Source organism: Raphanus sativus, chromosome 5 (assembly GCF_000801105.2).
Source record: "Raphanus sativus cultivar WK10039 chromosome 5, ASM80110v3, whole genome shotgun sequence".
Lineage (NCBI taxonomy): Eukaryota > Viridiplantae > Streptophyta > Magnoliopsida > Brassicales > Brassicaceae > Raphanus > Raphanus sativus.
Window position 1 is genome coordinate 16948291 of NC_079515.1, and position 10419 is coordinate 16958709.

Here is a 10419-nt window from a genome sequence, read left to right on the forward strand (position 1 = left end):
AGATGTGGCAAGAAAAATGTTGGGTACATATTTGTCGTGCGCCAAAATATTAACCTATATGTATTGATAGTCAATAAAAAAAGAGAAAGGAAGTGAAATAAACTTCATCTCTTATGAACCCGGACCATCTTTTCATGGATTGAGTACTCATCTTGATGTTTTAAGATTTTTGGTATGATTCAGAAAATAAAAATGGAAATATCGATGGGACATGAAAATTATTCTTCCCGAATAAGATTTTGAGATACATGATGGAGATAGATATACTTGGCAGATATTGGGTCATCATAAATAACTATTAAAGGCATTCTACTTCTTCTCTCAACTCCCTCGTTAGATTCTTTCTTTTTTTACAACAAATAATATAAAATAATATTATAATACAAACACAAATATATATAACTACAATTTTAAATATATTCTTCGCTCTATTAAATTACAACAAAGAAGAATTTCTATATCTAATGTCTTACAATTGGAGAGACTCACAATCCATGTGCCACTTTCTAAATACAGTATAACATCTTTAAATTAATAAAAGATAAACTAATATCTCTATAAATTGATATAATTTCATAGTCGTAAATTGAGTTTTTGGTTCAATTAGTATTGATGCTAGGAATTTCAAAGTTCCTAAAACAAATGTTGTAGGATAGTGATGAATGTCGAACCAGTTCTGAGGGACTCAAAGCAGTGAGAATGCAAGTATTTGCCTAATCTAAGTGCAGCCAGTGATTTGATGATTTCTAAACTAATGATTAAAGCTAATGCAAAGCAATAAAAATGATACTTTTAAGCTATTGGAAAGGAGAACTCATGGGTATAGGAACTTGACCTCGGGTGATCAGGATTCGAACTAAGGATGAACAATAAACGATCAAACAAACAACCTTAAGCCTAGACACAATTCTAAGCAAGCTCTATGTCTAGATGAATGCTCATTTGCTAACACATCTCAAACATCAAGTGTCCTTGGTTGAATAACATGCAAGCAATCAGTCACAACATGTCTATTAGCTATCTTAGCATCTTTAACAACAAATGTCTTTGGCAAAGTACACTAAAAGCCTAGGAGAGTTGACTCGGGCATTTCATCGAACACCTGTCGGGTGAGAAATGCCTAGAGATCACCCTTTGAGTGGCCTACTCAAATGATGTATTGAAATCACTCTACTAGCAAGGAGATGACATGATCTACACTAAAACATCATAGAACTAACCTAATCACCCTTAGTCTCCTAACCCATGAATTCAAAAGGTGATTACTCACTAATCTCCATGATTCCTCTTAAACCCATGATGGATTTCAGATTAATCATGTAGAGAAATAGATGAGAGATCACAAGAACAATAACAAACCAAGTCAAAAAGAGATTAATTTCTTGAGAGAGTTTGTGTTCTTCAATAGATCAAAGATAATCTGCCAAAAGGTGGCTACAACATACTTAAACATTAGGTTTTTCAGAGTAAAAACGTGCATAAGAAATTGCAAAAAGGTCCTTGAAAAATCATAAAATCGGGTAGCATAAAGGGGTGGAGCGACCAGGAGGGGTCGCTCCGGGTGGTCGCTGCGGGTTGGTCGAAGAAGACGAGCGGGCTGGGTGAGTCGCTGCGCCGAGGTCGCTCCAGGAGTGAAGTCACAGCGGCCAGCCAGGGTCGCTCCGGTCAGGTTGCTCCGGATGGATATGTCTCTAGTAAATTGGTCATAACTTCTTCGTTACATCTCCAAATGACTTGAAACCACTTCCATTAGAAAGCTAACTCAATTTCCTATGTCTCCACAAAATCTTAGCAACAGAAGATGTCTCGAAGACCTCCATCCATGCTCATCTTTCACCCCCTTTTTGAGCACATTGCTTCCAAATGTCTCCAAGAACTCCATGTGGTGTTCCAATACCTGATAGAGACATATGTATGCCAAATGCAACCTAAACATGCCTAAATCCTAATCTATATGATGCAAATACCTATGAATGAATGGTTAAAACAATGCAAATATGCAAGACATCAACTCCCCCACACTAGTCATTTACTTGTCCTCAAGTGAACTTTCTGGGACTCATAGGGGAAGAGGTTTGAAAGTGGGAGCTCATAGCCAAGAGAAACACAAAAGCACTTGCTTCAACATAAGAATTCAGTACTAGCACACTCTCTCTTATTATCCTCTAGCTTCTCTAGGCCTGTCTCAACTCAACATTATGCATTCACACATTCAATTCAGCCAACTCTCACATTCATTAAGCAATACAACAAGTGAGCTCTATGCAAATGGTCAATTGGTCCAAGTCATTTGGGTAAGGGAAGGCTTTTTCGCTCTAGTGATCAAAGGTTTCATAACTCATTATCTTCAAGGTTTAACACTCAAAACAAGTAGCCTTGACATTGCACATAATATATCTAAGAAAGGGATCAACTAATGCATACAATGCTCAATCTTCATTGTTCTACCCTTTTTCAAACATACAAGTGACACAATTGAAATCCCAAGTTACACCCATCTCACATCTCTCACCCAAAAATCTCAAGAACACATCCACAAACTCTCAATCAAAGGAAATATTTAAACTTTTAAAACACAGCCTCTAAGCTCATTCTCACTTTGCTAGCCCCCTTTTTCTTTTTTTTTTTTTTTTTTTCTTATTTTTATTTTTTTTTTTATTTGGGGGCCAAGACTTTCACAACTTTGAGCTAGAGGTTTATACAATTCCCAATAAGACAATTAAGCACAAGAGTTCATTCATTCCCATTCAACTTTCAAGTTCAAACTTTACAACACTCACCCCCACCTATGGCTAGACAATAGCGTAAGCAATCTAGCAAGAATGAAGACTGAGCATTGTCGTTCCCAATACTCTCAAGATTATGCGCATGTAAGACTTTCCGAAAAAGGCCTCACTCAACAAACAATTAAGGCTTAAAAGGAGGAGAGGGTTTTAGGGAGTGGAATGCCACTAGAGATTGTCAAAAAGATCGGCATAAAAGATGTGACAACTCTAGTGTGAATATCCATGACTTAGCACACAAGGGACCATGAGCAAGAAATTAAGTTCATTCAGTTCGATTCAAAGTTGTAGTTGGCTTAAGAGATTGAGTTTCAGAGAGAGTTTTCAAGGCACAAAGCTTACAAGGTTTTCAAGAGAGGTGCATGAACTATACAAGGCTAGACAATGCTCCCTACAAGGCGTTTTAAATCAGCTCCCAATGCAAATGAATGCAACCTATATGCTTCTAGACTCAATCCTAAAGTATGCAAATGATACACTAAATGATTCTTTTTGTGTGTTTTCAAATTTTTTTTTTTTTTTTTTTTAAATTTTTCTTTTTTTTTGGTTTTTCTATGCAAATAAGAATGTAAAATGTAATGCATGAGACTCAGAATCATCAAAGCAAACATGATCAAATACTTGGTACCTCCCCCACACTTAAATCACACAGTCTCTGTGTGAGGGAGACACCTAATGGAAAGGTAAAATGCAAAGAAAAACTGGGATAAACAAGGGTTGCAGGTTACCTGGAGTGGAGCGAGGTAGGGGACCCGCTGTGATGGGTCGCTCCAGGTTTGCTCGGAACAACGAGCGACCTGTGCTACCCGCTGAGGCTGGCCGCTCCGGCTCGGTGAGGTCACAGCGACCAGGTAGGGTCGCTGCGGGTGATGGCTTCTCAGCGACCAGGGAGACCCGCTCCAGTTAACCGCTGCCGAAGAAGACGAGCGATGGGGACATGTCGCTGCGGGTGCGTCGCTGCTGGTGATGTCTTCACAGCGACCTCCATGAGCCGCTGTGGGAGGTCGCTCCAGAATGAAGCGAGCGACGGGGATCAGCCGCTGCGCCAAGACCGCTCCGTGCTGATGGAGTCACAGCGACCAGGCAGAGCCGCTGTGACTGGTCGTTGGGCTCTGCTCGTCCTTGTGTCACTCCTTTTGCCTATTTTTACCTGCACACAACTTCATTTTCCCATTGCTTTATGCAGTAAGATGAAAATAAAAATACTAATGCAATATATACAAGGATACTCATGGGACTTCCTCCCAAGTGAGCTTGTTTTAAGTCTCTAGCTTGACTTTGCCTCCTTTGGATCAGGCTGGAGTAGGTGCAGAAAGTGGAGTTAACACCCCATCTTCCTCAGGTGGTAGCTCACCAAGGTGATCATCAGCAGGAGGGCCCATTTCTTCAATGATGAAGGCTTGTCCAAACACAGTGGGGTTCTTCATTTTCTCCTTGATGTCAAAGTGGAGGATGTTCGCCTTACCCAAATGGAGGTCAATCTTGCCTTCTTTCACATTCACAATAGCTCCTGCTGTAGCTAAGAATGGCCTTCCAAGAATCAATGGGTCTTGAGCCTCCTCACCCATTTCAAGCACCACAAAATCTGTAGGTATCTCATACCCTCCAATCTTCACAGGGAGGTTCTCTAGGATGCCCACAGGGTACTTCACTGAACGATCAGCTAACACCAGAGAGAGTCTACACTTCTTGTATTGAGTGAAGCCAAGCTTCTTTGCCACAGATAAAGGCATCAAGCTGACACTAGCTCCCAAATCGCAGAGACATTTCTCAAAAACCATAGGTCCAAGAGCACAAGGTAGTGTGAAGCATCCTGGATCCTCTAGCTTCTCTGGAGCATTAAGCCTCTGAATGATGGCATTGCACTCATGGCTCAGAACCATCATGCCCTCCATCTCCTTCTTCTTAGCAGTTACAGCATCTTTCAAGAACTTGCTGTATTGAGGAATCAGCATGAAAGCATCAATGATGGGCATTGTAACCTGAGCTTCACTCATCTGCTTCTCAAACAAAGCCTTGTACTTCTGTAGCAGCTGCTTCTTGAATCTACCAGGGAATGGAAGCTTGGGTTCATAGGGAGGAGGGACAGAAGAGCTCTCACCTGCTGGAGCAGCAGATTCACCATCTTTTGTTGTCTTCTTCTCTTCTCCAACCTTTCCTTTACCCTTATCTTTCTCAATCTTCTCCAAGATCTCATCATCTGTCTTCTCATCAACAATGACCACTTCATCATCTAGATTGATGGCTATCTCCTCACCTTGTTTCTCAGCATCCTTGGTGAGGGTTCTAGGAGGTAACTGCTTACCACTCCTGAGTGTGACAGCTTTTGCGTCCTTGGGATTTTGATCAGATTTTCCAGGTAGAGATCCTGGCTGACGATTCTGGTGGGTGCTCATGGAAGCAAACTGATTCTCCAAATTCTTGACAGAAGAAGCAAGGTGGGAGAATTTGTTGTTGAGCTCATTGTAGCTCCCATCAATCTTGGAGTGAAGGTTCTTCAGCTCATAGCCCACATGCTTCTCACTTCTAGTCTGAGACTCCAAGATCTGTTTCAGTAATGCATCAGTGCTGCTCTCTTGAGGGGCAGAAGAGCTAGGAGAGGGGCTTTGCTGAGGCTGATAGTTGCTCTGCTGGTTGTTTCTTGGCTGATAACCACTCTGCTGGTTGTTGGAATAGGGCTTCTGTTGGTAGTTGTTGTACTGAAAGTTGGGTTCCTTCTTGTACCAGCTACCATTGCTGTTGATGAAACACAATTCTTCTTGCCCTTCCAAACCATCAACCTCATTGACAGTAGGAGGTATCTCCTGTTGTGGGTTACCAACAAAGTTCACCTGCGCTTGTGTGGCCTTATCAGCAATGAGTGTGTCAATCTTCTCCTGAAGAGCTTTGATCTCATTCCTTGTGTGCTTGTCATCACCTCTACTGCTTCTGTCATGGTCTCCACTGTAGACTGCATCACTCTTAACCATGTTGTCAACCAGAGCCTCTGCTTCTTCCTCAGTTCTCCCCAAAAAGAACCCATTGCTAGCTGTATCCAGTCTGGCTCTATACTTAGGAAGAGCACCTCTGTAGAATGTGCTCAGCAAGCTCTCCTTGGAAAAACCATGGTGTGGGCACTGAGCTTGGTAACCATTGAATCTCTCCCAAGCTTCACTGAATCCTTCCAAGTTCTTCTGTTGGAAGCTGGAGATCTCGTTCCTCAACTTAGCAGTTCTTGAGGTGGAGAAGAATTTCTCCAAGAATGCCTTTTTGCAGTCTTCCCAAGTGGTGATGGAGTCACTTGGTAGAGACTTCTCCCACTGACGTGCCTTATCCCCCAAAGAGAAGGGGAATAGCTTGAGCTTTAAAGCATCCTCTGACACACCATTAGTCTTTGACATACCACAGTAGCTGTCAAACTTATCCAAGTGATCAAATGGGTCCTCCACAGCCAGACCATGATACTTGTTGTTCTCTATGCAGTTGAGCAGTCCTGACTTGATCTCAAAGTTGTTAGCAGCCACAGCTGGTGCTCGAATTCCAAGTCTAGGACCATGGATGTTGGGGCGGTCATAAGTGCCAATGGGGCGAGCTGGTCGCTGTTGAGGTCCATTGGGGTTCTGAGGATTTTGTTGTTCTTCCATTGCAGCTTCCAGTGGCTGCAGTTGAGCTTGTTGCTCTTCTTCTCTTCTTTTTCTAGCACACTCTCTCTCTAAAGCTCTGATGTCTGTGGCTCTTGGAACAAGGTTTGATGTACCCTTGCTCCTCAAGTTCATACACCTGAAAATCACAAAGAGGTGAAGAAGAGAATCAGTAACTTAAAAAAATAAAAATGACTTAGTCTCAAGCAAATGACTAAATCTCAATGTTCAAATCAAACTCAGAATTTGGCAACGGCGCCAATTTGATGCTAGGAATTTCAAAGTTCCTAAAACAAATGTTGTAGGATAGTGATGAATGTCGAACCAGTTCTGAGGGACTCAAAGCAGTGAGAATGCAAGTATTTGCCTAATCTAAGTGCAGCCAGTGATTTGATGATTTCTAAACTAATGATTAAAGCTAATGCAAAGCAATAAAAATGATACTTTTAAGCTATTGGAAAGGAGAACTCATGGGTATAGGAACTTGACCTCGGGTGATCAGGATTCGAACTAAGGATGAACAATAAACGATCAAACAAACAACCTTAAGCCTAGACACAATTCTAAGCAAGCTCTATGTCTAGATGAATGCTCATTTGCTAACACATCTCAAACATCAAGTGTCCTTGGTTGAATAACATGCAAGCAATCAGTCACAACATGTCTATTAGCTATCTTAGCATCTTTAACAACAAATGTCTTTGGCAAAGTACACTAAAAGCCTAGGAGAGTTGACTCGGGCATTTCATCGAACACCTGTCGGGTGAGAAATGCCTAGAGATCACCCTTTGAGTGGCCTACTCAAATGATGTATTGAAATCACTCTACTAGCAAGGAGATGACATGATCTACACTAAAACATCATAGAACTAACCTAATCACCCTTAGTCTCCTAACCCATGAATTCAAAAGGTGATTACTCACTAATCTCCATGATTCCTCTTAAACCCATGATGGATTTCAGATTAATCATGTAGAGAAATAGATGAGAGATCACAAGAACAATAACAAACCAAGTCAAAAAGAGATTAATTTCTTGAGAGAGTTTGTGTTCTTCAATAGATCAAAGATAATCTGCCAAAAGGTGGCTACAACATACTTAAACATTAGGTTTTTCAGAGTAAAAACGTGCATAAGAAATTGCAAAAAGGTCCTTGAAAAATCATAAAATCGGTAGCATAAAGGGGTGGAGCGACCAGGAGGGGTCGCTCCGGGTGGTCGCTGCGGGTTGGTCGAAGAAGACGAGCGGGCTGGGTGAGTCGCTGCGCCGAGGTCGCTCCAGGAGTGAAGTCACAGCGGCCAGCCAGGGTCGCTCCGGTCAGGTTGCTCCGGATGGATATGTCTCTAGTAAATTGGTCATAACTTCTTCGTTACATCTCCAAATGACTTGAAACCACTTCCATTAGAAAGCTAACTCAATTTCCTATGTCTCCACAAAATCTTAGCAACAGAAGATGTCTCGAAGACCTCCATCCATGCTCATCTTTCACCCCCTTTTTGAGCACATTGCTTCCAAATGTCTCCAAGAACTCCATGTGGTGTTCCAATACCTGATAGAGACATATGTATGCCAAATGCAACCTAAACATGCCTAAATCCTAATCTATATGATGCAAATGCCTATGAATGAATGGTTAAAACAATGCAAATATGCAAGACATCAAGTATCTCGATAAATTAACAATCTCTATAAATTAATAAAAAATTATAGTTTTGGTGTAGTCCCACATTATTAATTTATAGAGGTTTCACTGTAGTCTTATTTATTTTATATTTAAATTTTATTTACTTGATAAAACTATAGCAATATTAAATCAATAAGATATCCATTCCATAAATTCTGTCACTAATAAATTTTAGTATCTCAGGTCGGTCATGAAGATATTTACGTCGTAAGATTTTGTTGTAAAAATATAGTCTTGCGTAATATACACAAGTTGATCATTCTAGATAAATTTATGAATCTGCATTCAGACATGCTTAGTGTTTACATAACCCTAGGTGGTAATCCACGTCTTTCGCATGGTGAATGGACTAAAAAAGATTAAATTTTTTAATTTACAGATATTATAAAGTTAAAATTATAGTATTACATGTTATATAATAAAATATTGAATGAAATTGTGCATATAATGTAAGAAATGATTTTTTAAACTTGTATAATTATTTAGGTGTAATTGAAGTATATTTTATTGAAGTCAATCTATAAGGATAAGCAAAAACTTATATAAAATTAGTTATAAATTTAAAGATAAAAAACATAGATAATAGAACTATTGCTTTCATAAGATAAATTATAAATATAATGAAACATAGTCAATAGAATAATAAATACGAAAACAACTGATAAAACCACAAATGATGTGAATAGTATCTTCAAAACAACTGATAAAACAACAAATCATGTCAAAGATGAATTTCATGCCACTCATTTTCTTTTGCTAGTTAACAAACTGGAAGACTGTGATGTCGATGAATTTCAGTCCGTAGATATATAGTATTCATAGTTAGGATTTTTCATATGAAAGATTAGAGACAAACGAATATTCACTCGCAAAAATCAATCGTATTAAACCATAACTTTTAGCTGCTAATTTGAAAGTTATGGAAAGTAATATAATTTAGAAATGAACATATAGAAAACAATAATAAGATTAAAAGTAATTACGTGATGATTCCTTAATATTAGAATCTTGGTGTTTAAGTTAAGAGATTTAATGCAATTTGTAAATTTGTATTGTACAATCAGCCAAAAGATCAGATTCAATCGGCGTCAATTTCATAATCAATGTTTCTATCAAATCATTTAGGCTAAATGATAAATATTTATATGATAGATTTAAATTAGTGTAAATCTATAAAATTAACACGATAGTTTGAGTTGCCAAATATAGAAGTCTTCATCAATAAAGTACATATCGCATGAAAGTAAGACCAGATGAAACTTTTCTGATAGTCTTATGTACTTTACTTTCATATATATATATATATATATATATATATATATATTATATATATTATAGTATGGAATGAGTCAATCATCCACTTTGGTATCTTATTAAACAAAAATGGTGATATTATTCCTCCATTGATCAAGAATTTTGATTTTTGAGAAGTATTATGATCATCAAATAAAAAGGTTTCAATTTTTTAAAATGAACGATTTTGAAGACCTATTGATCCTAACAACTGATTGCAGGGTTGATCGTTCGGACCTTTCAATTCATTGATGTGGATCTCAAAGACCTATAAATGGGGATATTCTCGAAACTCACAAAAAAGGAAGTGAATTAGATAAAAAGAGAAGTAACTTGGACAAAAAAGAAGTAACTTGGACAAAAGGAAACGAAATGACTTAGACAAATATTTTTTATCAATAACCTCAGACCAATCAATCAAATCTATATCTAATCTATTAAAATAGAAGTACATTTAGTATTTAACCCTGAATATTTTAAAGAATTACCATTGAATGCCACTGACATTTAATCAATAGCTATTATTTAGGAAATATTTATATCCTATTAATAAGCCTAACACGTATCATTTGGTTATAAAAGGCAACGTTGATTGAAAGCATATATTTTTATTTATAGTATTTTTTTAGAAAGTGAATCTTTGTTTATCATCTAACAATAGTTCTAACTCACGTAACCGTATATACAAACTGGTTAAAATTCATTTGACACAAAAAATCTTTATTTTGTTTTACCGAAAATTGGTATTCTGACTATTTCACGTTTGGACAATGAAACCTTCTAAATCACTTACGTAGACCTGTTTATAGCTAAAAATGTTTTAATCAAAATGGATTCAAAATATAGATATTTTCAAAAAAAAAAATTTTAATAAAATATTTTCCTATAACCATTATTAAAAAATGTTCTCAATATATATATATATATATTATATATATATATATATATAAATACAATAAAAGTCAAATTTCATATACCAACTTAAATTATGGTTTTTATATTTCACATTAAATATTTAAAATATAACATATATGATTA

General features: G+C 37.7%; 1 protein-coding gene and 1 non-coding gene across 2 annotated transcripts; one reads left to right on the top strand and one right to left on the bottom strand.

Moving 5' to 3' along the window:
• Nucleotides 1-610: 610 nt before the first annotated feature.
• On the bottom strand, nt 611-7466 carry LOC130495113 (uncharacterized). The gene is made up of 2 exons (XM_056986227.1): nt 3512-7466; nt 611-633 (listed from the first exon to the last, which is right to left on the bottom strand). Exon 1 carries the CDS (start codon nt 6536-6538, stop codon nt 4076-4078), a length of 2463 nt encoding a protein of 820 aa, XP_056842207.1. The 5' UTR covers nt 6539-7466; the 3' UTR covers nt 611-633; nt 3512-4075.
• LOC130495293 (small nucleolar RNA R71) lies at nt 5883-5989 on the top strand. Its single transcript, XR_008934565.1, has one exon. It is a non-coding gene; the product is annotated as a small nucleolar RNA R71 (small nucleolar RNA).
• Nucleotides 7467-10419: the final 2953 nt, after the last annotated feature.

What these genes read in the sequence shown, in the direction of transcription:
- LOC130495113 (XM_056986227.1), bottom strand. Translation starts at nt 6,538, where the DNA reads ATGAACTTGAGGAGCAAGGGTACATCAAACCTTGTTCCAAGAGCCACA.